This window comes from Eretmochelys imbricata, chromosome 4 (assembly GCF_965152235.1).
Source record: "Eretmochelys imbricata isolate rEreImb1 chromosome 4, rEreImb1.hap1, whole genome shotgun sequence".
Classification (NCBI taxonomy): domain Eukaryota; kingdom Metazoa; phylum Chordata; order Testudines; family Cheloniidae; genus Eretmochelys; species Eretmochelys imbricata.
In genome coordinates, this window is record NC_135575.1 from 146121735 (window position 1) to 146140272 (window position 18538).

General features: G+C 51.6%; 1 protein-coding gene across 1 annotated transcript in view; it reads left to right on the forward strand.

Moving 5' to 3' along the window:
• Positions 1-1415: 1415 nt before the first annotated feature.
• Positions 1416-18538, forward strand: part of SEMA4F (ssemaphorin 4F) — a 135577-nt gene continuing 118454 nt past the window's right edge. Inside the window, exon 1 of the mRNA XM_077814737.1 lies at positions 1416-1505. Coding sequence (XP_077670863.1) covers positions 1421-1505 — 85 coding nt within the window. The 5' untranslated portion in view covers positions 1416-1420. The remainder of the gene's footprint in view (positions 1506-18538) is intronic.

The following is an 18538-nucleotide window of genomic DNA, read 5'->3' on the forward strand; positions in this document are numbered from 1 at the left end:
CCTGTTAACACCCCTCCAATCATAGGGGGGAGGAAGGGAGAGGGAAGGCAACTGGGGGGAGGGGAGGAATTGTTCGTGGGTTACAAGCTGTTGTAATAACTTGCTAACACCCCCCACTCCCGCCTTCCCTGGCTGACCTTCCTTTAACACCCTCCAATTATGGGGGGAATGGGCCACTTCACCTTCTACTTTCCATTTACTGTGACACTCCGAGGCCATGTCTACACTTCCACCTATGTCAGTAAAACATATGTTGCTCAGGGGTGTGAATATTCCACCCCACTGAGCGACATGAGGGACACCAAGATAAGAGCGCTGTGCACACGAGCAATGCGAGCAGGAAAGCTCTCTCCTGTCGGAAGTGCGGGTCTTCCCCACCAGCGCTGTAGCAATGCAGCTGTATCGGTGTAGCCATGCGGCTGCAGCACCGTACGTGTAGACAGGCCTGAGTGTTTTCCAGACCTGCAGTGGAGCTCTGTGTGGCTCAAAAGCTTGTCACTCTCATCAGCAGAAGTTAGTTCAGTACAAGATATTCCCTTACCTACCTTATCTCCCTGCTATCCTGTGCCTGACAGGGCTAAAACAACGTTGCCCAAGCTCCCAGAGACTTCCTGTTGGTGGAGCAAGGAATTCAGCTCAGGTTTCCCAAGGCCCAGGCTAGTGTCCAAACTCGGGGCTCATTCCTCCTCTCAAGTAATAGATGGGGTGGGTGGAGAAAGAACTGTGTGTAGGGGGCGTTGAGATGCTCCTGGGCTAATCCAAGGATAGATGGAGGAGGGTAGCACATGTGGAGGGAGGGTAGGGGATGTTTGGGGAGCACAGGGACATGGGGTACAAAAGGCTGTGGGGGAGGGTGAGTGGGTGGGGGGAGGGGATGTGGGGGGAGCAGAGGGCTGTGGGGGAGGGGTGTGGGTGGGGAAAGGGGATGTGTGGGGAGCACAGGGATATTGGGTGCAGAAGGCTGCAGGTTGTTACAAGAGGCAATGTGCGGGGAGCACAGGGAGATGGGGTGCAGAAGGCTGTGGGGGAGGGGTGCAGGGGGAGAGGCGATGTGCGGGGAGCACAGGGAGATGGGGTGCAGAAGGCTGTGGGGGAGGGGTGCAGGGGGAGAGGCGATGTGCGGGGAGCACAGGGAGATGGGGTGCAGGTTGCTCGGGGGAGGGCTGGAGCGCTGGGGGTCGCAGGCGGGCTGGGGTCGGGGTCACAGGTCGGGACGCCCCAGGGCGGGCTGGTGCCCCTCGTGTTCAGTCCCGGGAGGGACTTTGTCCCCCCCCGCGGAGCTACCTGCGGCAGGGGCGTTGCGGGGCGACGTCACGGGGCCACCTGGCGGGGCGGGGCCCGGGGCGGCTGCGGGGAGCGGCGCGAGGCCAGAGCGGGCTGCAGCGGCAGCCGGAAGAAAGCGGGACCCGGGCGGCCGAGAATGGGGCCGGGGCTCGGGCTCCTGCTCCTGCTGCTGGGGGCTGCCGCGCGCTCCGCCGTGCCCCGCACAGAGAGACCCTTCCCGGGTAAGGGCGGGCGGGGGCTGCCGGGCGGGGGTGCCCATCTCCCGGGTCCCGGCGGGGGGCATTTCCGTCTCCCCGGGGTCCCGGCGGGGGCCCTATCGCCCTGGCGCGCCGGGTGCTGCTGCCCGACCCCGGTAGCCAGCTGCCCGCCCGGGCGTGGCTGCCTCCTGCGGGGGGGGCCGAGCCGGGCTGAGCCGGGGGCTGCCGAGCCGAGCCGAGCCGGGCGGGGCCGAGCCGGGCAGCCTCGGGACCGGCGGGCGGGGGCCGAGCGGCGGCCGCTGCGCACCGGAGCCGGGCGGGCGGGGAGCCGGGCGCCGGCCCCGCCCGCAGACCGTCGCCGGCCGGTCCCCGGCCTCGCCCGCTCGGCCTGGGCACTGGCTGGATGATGTCACCCGCCGCCAGGGCAGCAGCCCCCAGCGATGCCGAGCCCCGGCCTGCGGGTTTGCTGCCGGGCGTGCCGGCGGCTCGGGCAGGCTGCGGCATCCGCCGCGGGCTGGGGTCGGGGTCTGGCTCTGTCCGGGGCGGGCTGCTCGGAGTGAGGCCCCCCGGCTCCGGCCGGGCGCGCTCTGCGGGGTGCCCGAGCGAGTGGGGCTGTCTAGGCTCCTGCCCCCTCCGCTGCGGATCAGCTGGTGTCGCGGGGAGCTGCATGGACAGCGGCTTTTGACAAAGGCCAGGGTGTCTTAGAATCGTGTTAGGGGATCGTGATTTAGGTTAAAAACGAAGCACTCGCAAGTAAAAGCCCTAATGTGGCCCCTGTGTGGCCCCGCGTTGTGATACAGCCTGTGTGTGGTCAGACGTTGTTATTTCGCAGGACCCCTGACACATTCAGTGAGGGGGCCTAAGGAGGCAAATTAAGGTTGGGCAGGAAAACAAATCTGGCATTTCTAACCGTTGGATGCTTCGCTTTGCAGCCGTAATATTCTTTTAAGGGAGTTTTTTAAAACAGAGCTTCCGAGCCTTTCTTCAGGAACTGGAAAAATCAAACCCTAATTCAGCCACCTGGCTAATCAGCAACGTTAGAACCGTTGGATCCACAGCACCTGCGGATCACTTGAGCTAAGGGGGTAGCTGAAGCCAGTGGCAGGTTGTCCCCCTCTACGTGGGCCAGACAGTAGAGGGAGAGGGGGCATGGATTCTTGGCAGTGGGCTTCACAGCTATTTGGCAACAGCAGAAGAACCTTGAGATTCAGTTGAGGCTTCTGTCCCTGGTTCTGAGGGGAGTGTGCTATAGTGGTTACCAACCCACCCTGCCTTCCAGCCTGTCCTTGTCTTATTGAATTTATTCAATTCAAGTCTTGTTACAGTGGTAGCCACAGTTTATACTGAGTACAATACTCCTGGTTGTGTTTCTTGCTCCACTTGTGTTTAGCGGTGATTTTTTTTTTCTTGGTTTGGGTGGATAACTGGGAGAAATGATCTGTAGCCTTGTATCATCTATGGTAGACGTTGAAAGCCACTCCAGACTACTGTACCCCTTTCAGAAGTTTGATTTGTCTTGCATATCCCCAAGTTTCACCTCACTTAAAAACTATTTGTTTACAAAATCAGGCATAAAAATACAAAAGTGTCACAGCCCACTAGTACTGAAAACTTGCTGACTTTCTCATTTTTACCATATAATTATAAAATAAAGCAATTGGAATATAAATATTGTACCTACATTTCAGTGTATAGTATATAGAGCAGTATAAAAAACTCATTGAATGAAATTTTAGTTTGTACTGACTTTGCTAGTGCTTTTTATGTCGCCTGTTGTAAAACTAGGCAAATATCTAGATGAGTTGATGTACCCCGTAGAAGACCTCTGTGTACCCCGTAGAAGACCTCTGTGTACCCCCAGGGGCACATGTACCCCTGGTTGAGACTACTAACCTATGGGTTCCTTGGAGGCTGAAATAAATGCACATCCCTTGCTGCTGGCCTCTTAGCCCTTGTCTTCATTAGGAAAAAGCGTGTTCTTACTTTGTTAGCTAATGTGGTAACTAAAAGGGACAAAATGCTAATAGAGACCAGGAGGTTGTAGCTTTAACATGAGTTATTAGCAAATCAAGGTAAGTCCTAGGCTCTCCCAGTGTCTTTATCTTAACCGTCTAACGCATGTGAAATGTCGTAACAGAAAGGTACAATCTGCCTTGGTTTCCCTAGGAAGTTACCACATATTAAGTAAGCAGTTCCTATGATTGGGATAGAATTTATTTGGAGACTTCTGTTTGTCAGTATAAATGCATTGTGCTAATGGAAGTAAATAAGCTATGCCTACTGGCTTATAATCGCCGCCATTTCCTGTAGCATTCATTATGTCGTCTTAACACTCTCCCCCATCAGTGTGATCTACATTAACTCTACCTAAGTAGTACACCCTTCAGAAGAGTGATCTCCTCAGGACCTGTTATGTTTGTATAGGGCTGGGGCTCTGCATGGTCCCAGCTATACGTATTTTACTATTAGTGTGTGGAAATGATTTCTGAGCCAGACAGCTTCATGTGTGTAGTCGTGATGGGATATGACTGCCCTTTTATAGCAGTCCTTTGTCCATGGCTTAAATTGATTAATTTACTGCATGTTTAGTATCAGGTTATATAATTATTGTAGAAATACCAGCCCTGCAGTAAGACTCAGGAACCAGGATCCTACTTAAGCTGCTGCCTCACTTGCGTGACGCTGGTTTTAGAATATTGATTTTTTTTGTGTGTGTGTGCAAAGCCCATTGTTTGCTTGGCCCCATTCTTTCTGATGAATATCTGTGCAGAGTGACTTATACTTCTAGAGGGAGGGTTGTAAATGCATTAGCTAGCTGAAGGAGAAAGCATGTAGCTGTATCAGACCCTGTGAAATGGAAAAGGTGGTAGAGGTAATGGCTTTTATTGGGCATACACAGGAGTTCAGATATAAAAGTAGGGGAACTCCAGGCCACGGTGGAAATCCAGTTATGTCAAATGTTTCCTGACTGTGACCGATTAGATTGAGTGGAGAATATAGTGTCCTACATTGCTTCGTTGTAGCTGTAGCTAATTTTATAAATCTTTGAAATGAGAAAATATGGATCCCTGGGAAGGTTTACTTATAGGAACATCTGTGTGTCTAAAGGCACTGAGCCAGGGAAGTTGGAATCCCACCTTTAAAACCCCCTTTTAAATGCTGCTTCTGCATGGGGGCGAGCAAGAATAAATGCACATAAAATGGCATTTTTGCCTTCTATGGGAAGGAGCTGATGTGGGTGCGCTGGCTAAAAGTTTTGCCTCTGTCTCCAACAGGACTAAAGGTTCGGGCCAATGTGCTGTAGGCAGTGAGGCAATGGCATAGGCACCAGTTTTCTAATTTCCCTGGGGTGCTCGACCCTCTGCCCCAGACCCCACCCCACTTCACCCCTTCCCTCAAGGCCTCACTCCTGCTGCTCCCATCAGGCCTCAAGCCAGCACTGCCTGGACTTGGCAGCGTGCTTTCCCCCAGACTAGCCGTAAGGTGTTGGGCTGGAAATCTCTCCATGAAATCTGAGACAAGTAACATAAGAACGTAGATCTGGCAAGGACTTCCTGGGTCATTGAGTCCAGTCCCCTGCTGTCACAGGCAACCCCGTCAGATAGCACTGTTCATAAATTTATCAAGCTCCATCTTAAAAGGAGTTGGGTTGTTTGCCCCGACCCCTCCTATTGGGAAGCTGTTCCAGAACCTTCCATCTCTGATGGTAAGAAACCATCTCCAAATTTTCATCCTAAGTTTACTCTCGCACCAACACTGTCCTTCATCTTCAATAGCTTTTCTCCCTCCCTTGTGTTTACCCCTTGATGTATTTATAGAGAGCAATCAGATCCCCTCGCAGCCTTCATTTTGCTCTGCTAAACAAGTCAATTGTTTTTAGTATCTCCTTGTAAGATAGGTGGTTCTTTTCTCTTGTCACTGGAGAGCAAAACAGCATCAGAATTCAGAGTAGTAGCCGTGTTAGTCTGTATTCGCCAAAAGAAAAGGAGTACTTGTGGCACCTTAGACTAACCAATTTATTTGAGCATAAGCTTTCGTGAGCTACAGCTCACTTCATCGGATGCATTCAGTGGAAAATGGGGTTCTGTGCACTAGGCAGAATGTGGGACCCCCTCTGAGTCTGGTACTAACTGCCAGCCCCAGAGGGTTGGGAGGCAGCAGGTAGACTGGCATCTCGGGTGTTTTCCACTCTCAGCTTTAGTTTAAAAAAAAAAAGTCTTCAGCTGTTATGAAAGAAACCTTCAAAACATGAATCAAATGAAACTGATGTAGTGATGTCTTCCTGAGTCTGCAGAGAGCCTGAAACAGTTGTTTATAAGTGTAAGCTGCCACATTGCTGCCCCAAACGGGCCTTTTCATCCTTTCAGGTTTGCATTGGGGCTGATCTCTGTTGAACTTTAATCTTTAACACTGCTGGGGTGGATCTTTACTAGGGAAATGTTATATTCTTTCTTTATCAGTGAACATAAGAATGGCCATACTGGGTCAGACCAAAGGTCCATCCAGCTCAGCATCCTGTCCGCCAACAGTGGCCAATGCCAGGTGCCCCAGAGGGAGTGAACCTAACAGGTAATGATCTAGTGATCTCTCTGCTGCCATCCATCTCCACCCTCTGACAAACAGAGGCTAGGGACACCATTCCTTACCCATCCTGGCTTATAGCCATTAAGTGAACACATGGTAACTAGCAAGGTGTACAATTCTAGTGAAGACAAGGCCATTTGTAGTTTTACATTTTAGCAGGTTGAGGTTACAGCTATGGGAACGCCTAGGGTTTACCATGGCCGCCTTACATGTTAAAACTCCAGCGGTCTTGTCTTCACTGGGACTTTGCCATGTGTTGGCTAACGCAAGGTAAGAATGCACCTTCTCGTCTAGTGAAGGCAAGACTGTAACGTGTCAGCAGAACGCTGTACAAACTCTTCATGTTGTTGTAGTTCTCACACTGTCCCTGGTTACCTGGCCTCTGGCCCAGATCTAACCATTCTAAAACTCTGTCCTGGACTAGCTCTCAGGAGCTCACTTTCCTGACCACCTTGCCTCTCCCTGTCTTCCCCTTAATTTCTCCTCATGGGACTTGACCTCCTTAGGGCCTGCTCCCGCTCCCATTGAAGTAAGTAGGAACTTTCTTAGCTATTTAACACAGCACTTCTGTTTCTGTTTTCTCTTATAACTCGGCTCTGCCATTCCTGAAGGCTGCAGGTCATGCTTAGTCTTTTGTGTGCTGCCATCTTTGTTCTGGGTGGGTCCTGAGTTGGTTTCAATCCTTGTTAGTGAAGAGGGGAGGCTTTTGGAGAAGGCAGAGTTCACACCAGGACCCCAAAACGGCTTTGGCACTTTCTGCTTTCTTGTGGAAACGAGTTCCCTTGCAAGAATGCTCTGAACTACTCACGCTGGTTCTGTCAGTAGCTGCGCTTGCTGGTAACATTGCCATCTCAGACAGGCCCTGTATGCCCTGGCCGTGCTGGCCTCTGCAGTGTGCTCCCTGCCCTCCCACTACCTCCTTTCTTAATCACTGTGGACAACACGCCCATCCTGCCTGTTACTCAGGCTCGTAGTCTGGGTGTCACCTTTGACCTGGGCCCCTCTCTAGGTCCTCAGACCCATGCTAGGTCTACATCTTGCAGGTACTTTCTGCATAATGTTTCCTAAGATATGGCCTTTCCAATCCATTCATGCAGCTAAAGCTCTCATCCAGGTTCCTGCTGTTCTCTTGTGGTGCTCCTCCTCAGTATCCATCTGTCGACTCTGGCCTGAGATTGTAAACTCTTTGGGGCACGGACCGTTTCTGTTCTGCATTTGTACAGTGCCTAGCACAGTGGGGCCTTGGCCCAGAACTAGAGCTTCTAGGTGCTGTGGTAATGCAAATAACCTATCTCCACTGGAAGCAAAGTTACACTGGTTTTTCTTTTCAGAGTAACAGCTGTGTTAGTCTGTATTTGCAAAAAGAAAAGGAGTACTTGTGGCACCTTAGAGACTAACCAATTTATTTGAGCATAAGCTTTCGTGAGTTACAGCTCACTTCGTCGGATGCCCTGGTTTTTCTGGGGCTGAATTGATAATGAATAACCTGATTGGGCCCAGCCCTTGTCTCTCTTTCTGTTGGTCAGTACAAAGGAATGACATTCTGAACAAAGATTTTGAAGCATCCGAGGTGTTGCAGGGACTGAGCTGTATAGTGGCAGGGGGAGGTATGGGCTCAAGAATGAGGGGAGTGGCTGGGAGGATGGGGAAGGGAAAGAGTAGACAGCTCTTCTACTCTAGGGTAGGGTGACCAGATAGCAAGTGTGAAAAATTAGGATGGGTGGTGGTAATAGGGTCCTATATAAGACAAAGCCCCTAATATTTGGGCGTCTGGTCACCCTCCTCCAGGGTAAGGGAAGTCCTGCTGTGAGCAGCTGGCTGGGGCCTGCATATCTGACTGCATTCCAGGCTAAACTTTCAAATGGAATCAACCTTTCCATGTTTTGAGGCAGCTTCCCCTCCAAGTTAGTTGGAAGCTGCATTAAAGCCAGCATGACTTACTGCATTGAGCAATCTCCTTGGGATGTTTGGCTCTGTCTCCTGGGGCTGGCAGCCCTGATTTGAAGAGTCTAGGGTGCTTGGCAGAGCCCAGGTATCATGTTTCACTCCCCCATCTCCTGCACCAGAACACAGTGGAGAGTTTATGGTTGGTTTGAGAACCTGGCCTCTGGGGTAGGGTGTGTGCACGTCTTGCCTCCCAGAATCCTGTTCTCAAATCTGTACAGATCGTAGCAAAGGAAAGTCCTTGCCCTGCAAAGTCAACCTGAAGCAAGCAGACCCCATTGGCTGGGTGGAGGTGGTGACTGTTACCTGCCTGAGTCTGTCTAACCCCTCCTTACCTGCAGCATGAAAGGGAGGGTGTGGGTGGCACTTCACTGTGTTCCCTCTCCTCTAATCTCCTGCTGCCTGACCTGCCCAGCGATACACCTGCCGAGGACAGGTTACAGTATGTGCCGTGTCTGGCATGCAAGCAGACTCTTTCCAGCAGCGCATGTGCTTTGCTTGGCTAACCAAAACTTCATCTGGCATCAGTGGAGGGCGCTGGTGCTCAGGTGGGCCTCTATGCAACCCCATCCTCTGCCCTCCCCATGCTAGGTTCATAGCTTTCAAGACCAGAGGGGGCCGTTACAATAATTTAGTCTGAGCTGTATAACACAGGCCAGAGAAACTCACCTGCGGTTCTTGCGTCCAGCTCATGACTTCTGGTTGATCTAAAGTCTCATTTAGAAAGGGACCTCTAAGCTTGATTTTAAAGACTTTACGGGACAGAGAATTCACCACATCCCGCAGTAACTTGTTCCAATGGTAATTACCCTCACTGGTGAAAAGGTGTATTTCTAGTCTGAATCTGTCCAGCTTCAGCTTCCAGTCGTTGGATTTTATTTCTACCTTTTTTTATGTTAGATTAAAGAGTGGTCTGTTCTGGGAGAAGGGGCTCTTGCTGTGAGCAGAGCCTGGCATGCTCTGCAGGAAGGCTGACGGTGGTAATGGCTCCGTGGAAGCTGGGCGTATGGGAGCCCTTTTGGTTGGGCCCGTAGAAGGGAGAGGGCATATCTCTTTCCTTGCCTTTCGTGTGTGGGGGGGTGGTGGTGGTGGAGATGAAGTGAATTGAGTGGGCCTTGCTGACCGGAGCTGCTAGGGTCCCTTTTCAGCTGGGCATTCCAGTCGAAAACTGAATGCCTGGCAACTCTAGCATAGATACAATGTCTGTCTCAGAGTTGGTTTGTGCCTGGGGCAGCCCATTCCTCTAAGCTATTATCCCACATTGGCTGTGCGCTTGGCTGGGTGTGGCTGCATTGGTCACACTTGGGATTTATTTTCTGTCTTCGCAACCCATAAGAGTTAGAAACCTGAGCTTGCATTCTGTACCTGGATTCCGCAGCTGTAGCTCACACAGTGCAATAGCATTAGCCAGCTCCCACCTCTGAGATGTCATTGCACTGAATGCACTCGGGGACACCGCTGCAAACAGGGTGAGTTACCCCGTAAACATGAACTGTGGGAACTCAAGGGGGATGAGGCTGTGTAGCCAGGGGGGAGAGGCTGCTACCGCTGCGTATGAGGCTTGGTTGGAGGGGTTCAGCCCATGTATCTGGTCCCCACAGTATCCCTGTAGTGCTGCATACATGACTAAGATAGCACTCTGCATCAGTTTAGGTCACTTACTGGGTCTGGATTAGGTCTCCAGGTTTTTATGCTTGGGAGATTTGGCGCTGTGAAACAGCTGGAGCAATGGCTGGTAATCCCTAATCCCTGCCGTGCGGGCCATGTCTCATCTCTGCAGTGCCGCTGGCATGCAGTCAGCCCAGCTCCTGCCTGCTGCCTGAGCTGTTGTGGTGAACAGTTTGCAGAAGGAGTTGACTGTGTCTGAAAATAAACCCTTCCTGGTCAGACCTCCACTCTGAGTGGCAACAGCTCTCTGGGGAGCCCCATCCAGGCACAGGAGCACCTCTGTTAAATGAGAAGTGGAGCAATGGAAGTGGTCTCCTGTTGCGACCTGCCAAACTATAGCAAAAACAATGAGGAGTCCTGTGCCACCTTAAAGATCTGGAGAGTAGGTCTGCTGATGGAGGTCTCTAGGAGGAAGTGGGAACGAGAGGAGGTTTAGAGCAGATTCTGTCCCCAGAGAGAGACATTCAGAGGGAAGTAAAACACATGTTGCCTCTAACCTGCTGGGGGCAGGCCTTGGACTGGGCTGGTGCATGGTGCACTGGTACAGCTCAGACTGTTTGCTTGTTCGATAGAACCTCAGCTTTCATGTTTTTAAATGAGGAAGGGTTGGTCTGTCAGTACTGCTTTCGCTATTCTAAGGCTACGATTTACTCACTGGTGGTGGTAGTAAAAGTCACGGGCAATAAACAAAAAGTCACTAAATCTTAGATGCTGTGGGAGGGGGTGCTCCAGCGGCTGCTGCTGCTCTGGAGGCTCTAACTGTTCGCATTTGAGGCTTTATTGCAGTGTTAAGTGTGTATCACCAACACGGAGGTGAGTCTGCCAGGAGCTGTGGTGTGCTGGCTCTGGGAGCTGTAGTGCAGGTGCTCAGAGAGGATGACTGTAAACTTTGGCATTAACTATTTCATCCCTCATATGGGAGGGTAACAGATCTGCCCAGCCTACTGAGCTGGTGTCTTATTGGGTGGTACTAGTCGGTGGCGCTGGGTGGCTACCACTGCTGAGGGGGAGTTGGGCCTGGCAGGGCGGCACTGTCCTGTTTTTGAACAGCTGTGTGATCTAGTGTGAACGATGTCTCTTTCTGATCACTTGCAGGGGTGCCACCTCTACTCCCATTTGGACCCCTGGCTTATAGGAGGCAGCCACCCTTTGCCCTGCCACACGATAACCTCTGAGTCACTGAATGCATCCGATGAAGTGAGCTGTAGCTCACGAAAGCTTATGCTCAAATAAATGTTAGTCTCTAAGGTGCCACAAGTACTCCTTTTTGCATAAGTAGTTAGTGCATTTCAAGGGACCATTCACATGTAGTGGCCTGTTCACACCCCTCCAGTCATGGGGAGGAAGGCAGCTGGGGGAGGTTGTTGCAATAAGCCAGAAATCAGGTTTCAGAGTTTCAGAGTAGCAGCCGTGTTAGTCTGTATCCGCAAAAAGAACAGGAGGACTTGTGGCACCTTAGAGACTAACCAATTTATTTGAGCATAAGCTTTCATGAGCTACAGCTCACTTCATGCTAACCCTAAGCTGCCCTGCTGGTGGCTGGAAGAGCACTTCCCCTTGTCTACACAGAGAGTGGAGGTCTTTTCTCCCCTAAAATCCATTTGGAAGCTGAAGCTGGTGACCTGCATGCTGAGCAATGCTGCGTGTGCAAACACCTTGCACCCGTGGGCTGGCAGCTGCCCTGGTGGCATGTGTGAACCTACTTCTCCTGCATGATGCTGCTGCTCTTGTGGTTAGTGGGCAGATGCTGGGGCTGGAGTGGGAGAAAGGAGGTGCTGACAAGTTGTTTTCTGTGGGATCCCTTGGCTTTGGAGTTCGATTCCAACTCCTCCACTGCCCCCAGTCTGCAATAGCCTGGACTGACTGACCTTAGGGTGTGCTGCCCTGTTCGGGGTGGGGGCGGGGGCAGGGAAGTGGCTGTGGTTTGCACCTGGGCGGTGGCTGGAATAGCTGTAGTTACATGGGGGAGGGAAGTTTGCTGGCTGGCTGTGTTTAAACCTTCAGTCAAAGCCTGGCCTGAGGGAGAGGCTTTGTATTTGCATGTAAGCTAACATGAACAGCTGGGACAAAGGCTGCCCCATGGTGGGAAGGGGAAGATCAGAAGATCCAGGGAATAGAGCCACACCAGCAAAGGGAAAGTGTAGCTGAACAAGGGAACTTTCTAATTGGCAAGATTTATACAGGAGAAGCCAGCTAACAAGATTTACCCGGGGAAGCGGAGTCGCTCTGCAGCGTTGTGGAGCTGTCAGGTGCACACAGGACGCATGCTGAGAACTGTCTCCTTTTGGTTTTTGTGGTTGCAGGTGTGGCCCAGCACAGGAGGGAAATGGCTCTCTGCCTGAAATCCCAAGCTCATGGTGCTGCTGAGGAAGAGAAGCTGGTCTCTTGGTTTCAGTGGAATAGTCAGAGGGCAGCTTATTTTCCCCTTTTCCCCAGTCCATGGCATCTGCTCCAGTGGAAATCCTGCACCAGGGAGGAGAGTCAGAGGGTTTTTTCAAGTTACAAAAAGAAATGGAGTACTTGTGGCACCTTAGAGACTAACCAATTTATTTGAGCATGAGCTTTCGTGAGCTATAGCTCACTTCATCAGATGCATACTGTGGAAACTGCAGCAGACTTTATATATACACAGAGAATATGAAACAATACCTCCTCCCACCCCACTGTCCTGCTGGTAATAGCTTATCTAAAGCAATCGTCAGGTTAGGCCATTTCCAGCACAAATCCAGGTTTTCTCACCCTCCACCCCCCCACACAAATTCACTCTCCTGCTGGTGATAGCCCATCCAAAGTGACAACTCTTTACACAATGTGCATGATAATGAAGTTAGGCCATTTCCTGCACAAATCCAGGTTCTCTCACTCCCTCACCCCCCTCCAAAAACCCACCCCCATACACACACAGACTCACTCTCCTGTTGGTAATAGCTCGTCCAAACTGACCACTCTCCAAGTTTAAATCCAAGTTAAACCAGAACATCTGGGGGGGGGGGGTAGGAAAAAACAAGAGGAAATAGGCTACCTTGCATAATGACTTAGCCACTCCCAGTCTCTATTTAAGCCTAAATTAATAGTATCCAATTTGCAAATGAATTCCAATTCAGCAGTTTCTCGCTGGAGTCTGGATTTGAAGTTTCTTTGTTTTAAGATAGCGACCTTCATGTCTGTGATTGCGTGACCAGAGAGATTGAAGTGTTCTCCGACTGGTCTATGAATGTTATAATTCTTGACATCTGATTTCCTACAGCCAAGCTCTGCGATACAACCGCATTTGCTCCAACCCCTCAGACAGAGACAAACACCTACAAGATCTCTGTCAAGCTTTCTTACAACTACAGTACCCACCTGCGGAAGTAAAGAAACAGATTGATAGAGCCAGAAGAGTTCCCAGAAGTTACCTACTACAGGACAGGCCTAACAAAGAAAATAACAGAACGCCACTAGCCGTCACCTTCAGCCCCCAACTAAAACCCCTCCAACGCATTATTAAGGATCTACAACCTATCCTAAAGGATGACCCAACACTCTCACAAATCTTGGGAGACAGGCCAGTCCTTGCCTACAGACAGCCCCGCAACCTGAAGCAAATACTCACCAACAACCACATACCACACAACAGAACCACTAACCCAGGAACTTATCCTTGCAACAAAGCCCGTTGCCAATTGTGCCCACATATCTATTCAGGGGACACCATCACAGGGCCTAATAACATCAGCCACACTATCAGAGGCTCGTTCACCTGCACATCCACCAATGTGATTTATGCCATCATGTGTCAGCAATGCCCCTCTGCCATGTACATTGGTCAAACTGGACAGTCTCTACGTAAAAGAATAAATGGACACAAATCAGATGTCAAGAATTATAACATTCATAAACCAGTCGGAGAACACTTCAATCTCTCTGGTCACGCAATCACAGACATGAAGGTCGCTATCTTAAAACAAAAAAACTTCAAATCCAGACTCCAGCGAGAAACTGCTGAATTGGAATTCATTTGCAAATTGGATACTATTAATTTAGGCTTAAATAGAGACTGGGAGTGGCTAAGTCATTATGCAAGGTAGCCTATTTCCTCTTGTTTTTTCCTACCCCCCCCCCCCCCAGATGTTCTGGTTTAACTTGGATTTAAACTTGGAGAGTGGTCAGTTTGGACGAGCTATTACCAACAGGAGAGTGAGTCTGTGTGTGTATGGGGGTGGGTTTTTGGAGGGGGGTGAGGGAGTGAGAGAACCTGGATTTGTGCAGGAAATGGCCTAACTTCATTATCATGCACATTGTGTAAAGAGTTGTCACTTTGGATGGGCTATCACCAGCAGGAGAGTGAATTTGTGTGGGGGGGTGGAGGGTGAGAAAACCTGGATTTGTGCTGGAAATGGCCTAACCTGACGATTACTTTAGATAAGCTATTACCAGCAGGACAGTGGGGTGGGAGGAGGTATTGTTTCATATTCTCTGTGTATATATAAAGTCTGCTGCAGTTTCCACAGTATGCATCTGATGAAGTGAGCTATAGCTCACGAAAGCTCATGCTCAAATAAATTGGTTAGTCTCTAAGGTGCCACAAGTACTCCATTTCTTTTTGCGAATACAGACTAACACGGCTGTTACTCTGAAACCTTTCAAGTTACAGTAGCTCTTGAGTCCGCCGTGGGCAGTGACTCCGTCCTGGGGTGCTGAAGCCCAGAGTGGAGTGAGAAGAGTACTTTAGTTCCCCCTCTCCCTCAGGGCAACTTCTCTCAGTCAGACACAGAGTGCAAAGTAACTGTGTGGGCTCCAGCCCGGGTCCTGCCGCTGGCGGGCGTTCCTGAAGACGGGGTCACAGCAGGAGCATACAGCAAGGACCGGGGTGTGTGGGAGAAAAGTCCCCCTCGTACCTGGCTGGCCTCAGGAAGGCGTGGGGGACTTGCTCTGAGAAGGAGTGCCGTTCCGTTCGCACGAAGGGATTGACTTGTTGCTGCTTGCAGGGCCTGGCCTGGCCTGGCCTTGGTTTGACTGCTAGTGTGGAAGGAGCGGAAGTACTTCGCCCTGACCCAGGAAGGGCGCTTGGCCTCTCAGTTCTGCCAGTCACGGGTGCTCAGCTTATCGGGACATTTTGGCTCTTCGAGGTGCCGGAACCACACATTCCCTGGGTCTGAGCCATTCTGGCGCTTCCTGCTCGTGCCCTGTCCTGCTGGCTGCAGTGACCCAAGAGCATCCGTACCAGCCTCAGGGTGCAGAGTCCACAGTGGCTGAGAGTTCTACACTTAGTTTTTACCAACCAGTTAGCAAGTGTAAACTCCCCAGGTACTTAACAGCCTGTCCACGGAATCACAGATGGTCCTCTTGGGTGCTCCAACCTGTCTTTCCACCAAAGAGAGTGTGTCTATGATAGGTGGTCCCTTGCACCATGAATTACAGCAATATTCAGGTTGTTCCTGGTCCCAAAGGACCAGTCACTTACCAGAGATCTAGTGTCCCACACCAAAGACAACACTTGTAGTTTATTACAGGATTGTCTACATGAAGATTTATTAAAAAGGAAATGAGTTATTTACAATGTTAAAGCAGGTGAGAATGCACGCACACACAAATGAGTTACAATCTTACGTTTCAAAAGGTAATATAGGCTTCTGTAATAAGCAAGATCTATGTGTCCTTTAGGGCTAACCCAGGCTGAACAGCTGGGGATCCCTTGCTTATGTCTAGAAAACCTGGCCCCTTAGAGTCCAAGCAGCACCGAGAGATAGTTCCTTCTTGTCAGGGGTTTTTATCCCCCTCCTTCTTTCTGTTCTGAGCTGCAAACTCGGTTGAGGGGAGGAATCTGCTTGCATGACTCATCTTCAAGGGGGAGGGGGGACAAAACAACAAATGTCTTTTGTCCTCTTTGGCATCCCACAATAGTCTATCTGGTCAATGGACCTTCCCTGTTGGGCAGGATGTTACATCTTTTGCTGGAGATGAGCCCTTCACACCAGTTAATGTGTCTGGTGAGTTACACAGTCTCAGAGGCTCACAGTACAGCCGCTCAGCTATTACCGTACAGCGTGGGATACAGATGCTGAGAGTAAGGCCTGGTCTACGGTGGGGTGGGGTGGGGGGATCGATCTAAGATACGTTGACTTCCGCTACGCCATTCTCGTAGCTGAAGTTGCATATCTTAGATCAACTTAGAATCACTTAGTTTGCGTCCTCACGGCACGGGATTGACGGCTGCTGCTCCCCCGTCGACTCCGCTTCCGCCTCTCGCCCTGGTGGAGTTCCAGAGTCGACGGCAGAGCGATTGGGGATCGTTTTATCGCGTCTACACTAGAGGCGATAAATCGATCCCCGATAGATCAATCACTACCTGTCGATCCGGCGGGTATTGTAGATGTGGCCTAAGATTAATGCTGGCAGCAGCTCACCAGCATCCCATAAAATCTAAATACGTTCTTAGAACCCAAACGCCTATTTTAACAATACACAGGGGAGCCAGGCTGATTCCAGCCATATATCTGTCCGTGCCCTAGGGAGACAGAGGGACTTTGGCACAAGCTGGCACCGGGTTGCCAGCATCATATGTACCATCCCTGGTAACCTTAGCCCAGCTAAGGTGGGTTGTGGATACCGAGGGGGGTTTACACCCACAGTACGTCCCAGCTGCGTTGGTGTTTCTGGGGCTTCTCTCCACTTCTCCCTTCCCAGGTACAGACTAGCATGACCCAACTCCGAGATCCCAGGGCATCAGTCAGGAGAACATCTCGCCATCTGAGCTTATGGGTGGGGTTCTGACCAGTGAGTGTGGACCTGGCAGTGCTGCCCCAGAGCAGAATAAAATGGGAAGAGGAAGGGGCAGATCTGACTTTTCTGAGCACCAGCTTTGCTGTCTGTACATAACTGTCTTGCCCTGTTGGATGCTGGCAGGCCTGTTGCCAGCGGTGCCCCAGATTGAGTGAGAATTATGTGCTAATCCTGCTGGAGGCATGTGAGGTGAGGGCCCAAGAGAAGAGGGACCATTGTGAACGGGGCAAGGCCCAGTAGCAGTGTGAGGAGGCTTGTTCTGGGGCAGCCTGTTCAGTGCACACTGAGGTGGGCTGAAGCCTTGGCAGGGGTCAGGCTGTTCCCCGCCTTCTGACTGCCCTGACTCCTATCCACACCTCTGCCCCCTGGCCACCTCCCTGAACTCCCCCGTCCTCTATCCAACCCCCCTGCTCCCTGACCCCTTACCACGCTGCCTGGAGCACCGGTGGCTGGCGGCGCTATAGCCGTGCCGCCCAGAGCACCAGGACAGGCAGCCACGCCGCCCGGCTGGAGCCAGCCATGCCACTGCCCAGCACAGAGCACCGGGTCAGGCCACGGCTCTGCAGCTGCGCTGCCCGGCAAGAGCTCGCAATGCCACTGCCCAGAGCATTGCACCGGCGGCGCAGTGAGCTAAGGCTGTGGGGGAGAGGGAACAGTAGGGGAGGGGCCGGGGGCTAGCCTCCCGGCCCCGGAGCTCAGGGGCCACGCAGAAGGGTCCTGCGGGCTGTAGTTTGCCCACCTCTGCTCTACAGCAAAGCCAAACTGAAGTTTGTTTCACGGACCCTAAGATCACGATTCAGATAAAAGCAAGTCTAATGTTTTGGAAACACAAGGTGACAAAAAGACAACATAAAACACAATCAGCATTTCTCAAACGTGACCACCAGTGGATTTTTTGTGTGGCCGCAACCATGTCAAATCATGGGTGGAGATTGTGGGGCCAAAGCAGCGGCCCCTACCTACAGCACCCAGCTGTTACTCCTGATGAGCTATTTCCAAGGGAGGGGAGATATATGGCCTTGGTGTTTGCACTGGTGCCACCAGCAGGGATAGGTGCTCTGCACTGCACAGCTACCTGAGGGTTCTGGGCAGTGCCTCTGGAGAGAAATGGGGCCGGTGTGTGCAGTGTCAGAGGTGGCTCTTGTTGGTGGAGGCAGCTGCAGTGCTCAGTCACTGGGGCACCTCCTTGGGCATCTCCCCACTCCTCCCTGGCCAGGGCACAGGGAGCCTGGGACTCCCCTGGCAGCCAGTAAGTTCCTGACCCACCTTTCCTGGGGTGGGCTCTCACTGAAGGGCTGCGGGAGGCAGGGACAGAGAGACAGGTTTGTCAGAGAGGCCACCAGCAAGAGTTGCTGGCTGCACTCTAAGACCCCTTGCTCTAGCCTAGATTTATTAACAAGTTACTCTAGTAAGATATTGCTCGCCCTGACTCTCACTGCTGTGTGTGGCTGACAGTGGCTGCACAAACAAGTCTGTCCTGGAGAGCCTTCTCTTTGGGTATGAGCCGGTTGCTGTGCTTGAATTTCTTCCCTGCGGTGGCAAGTTACAATGTCAGTAGCAACTCGCTGAAGGCTCTGCGAAGAGATGAGATGGTACAGGCCAGACTGTGAGCCCAGCCCTGCATTCGTGGTGTTTGTGAGGCTACTCTTCCTGACCCTCCTCCTGCCTCTCTGGGAACTTTCTGCTTTGCAGTGTCCGAACTTGTCAGCACAAATGTGTTGGGCTGAGGCCAGCACTCCCTTGCAGCAGCCCGGAGGGGATGGCGGGTTTGTTCTGATGGGGAGGTGTGACCACAGCACATTGGAGCCCTGCCCATAGACAACGATCCCAATGCTCTAGGGCTGTACAAACACATAAGAACGGCCATACTGGGTCAGACCAAGGTCCATCTAGCCCAGTATCCTGTCTTCCAACAGGCCGATGTCAGGTGCCCCAGAGGGTGTGAACAGAGCAGGTAATCATCGAGTGATCCATCCCATCGCCCATTCCCAGCTTCTGGCAAACAGAGGTTAGGGACGCCATCCCTGCCCATCCTGGCTAATAGCCATTGATGGTCCTATCCTCCTTGAATTTATCTAGTTCTTTTTTGAACCCTG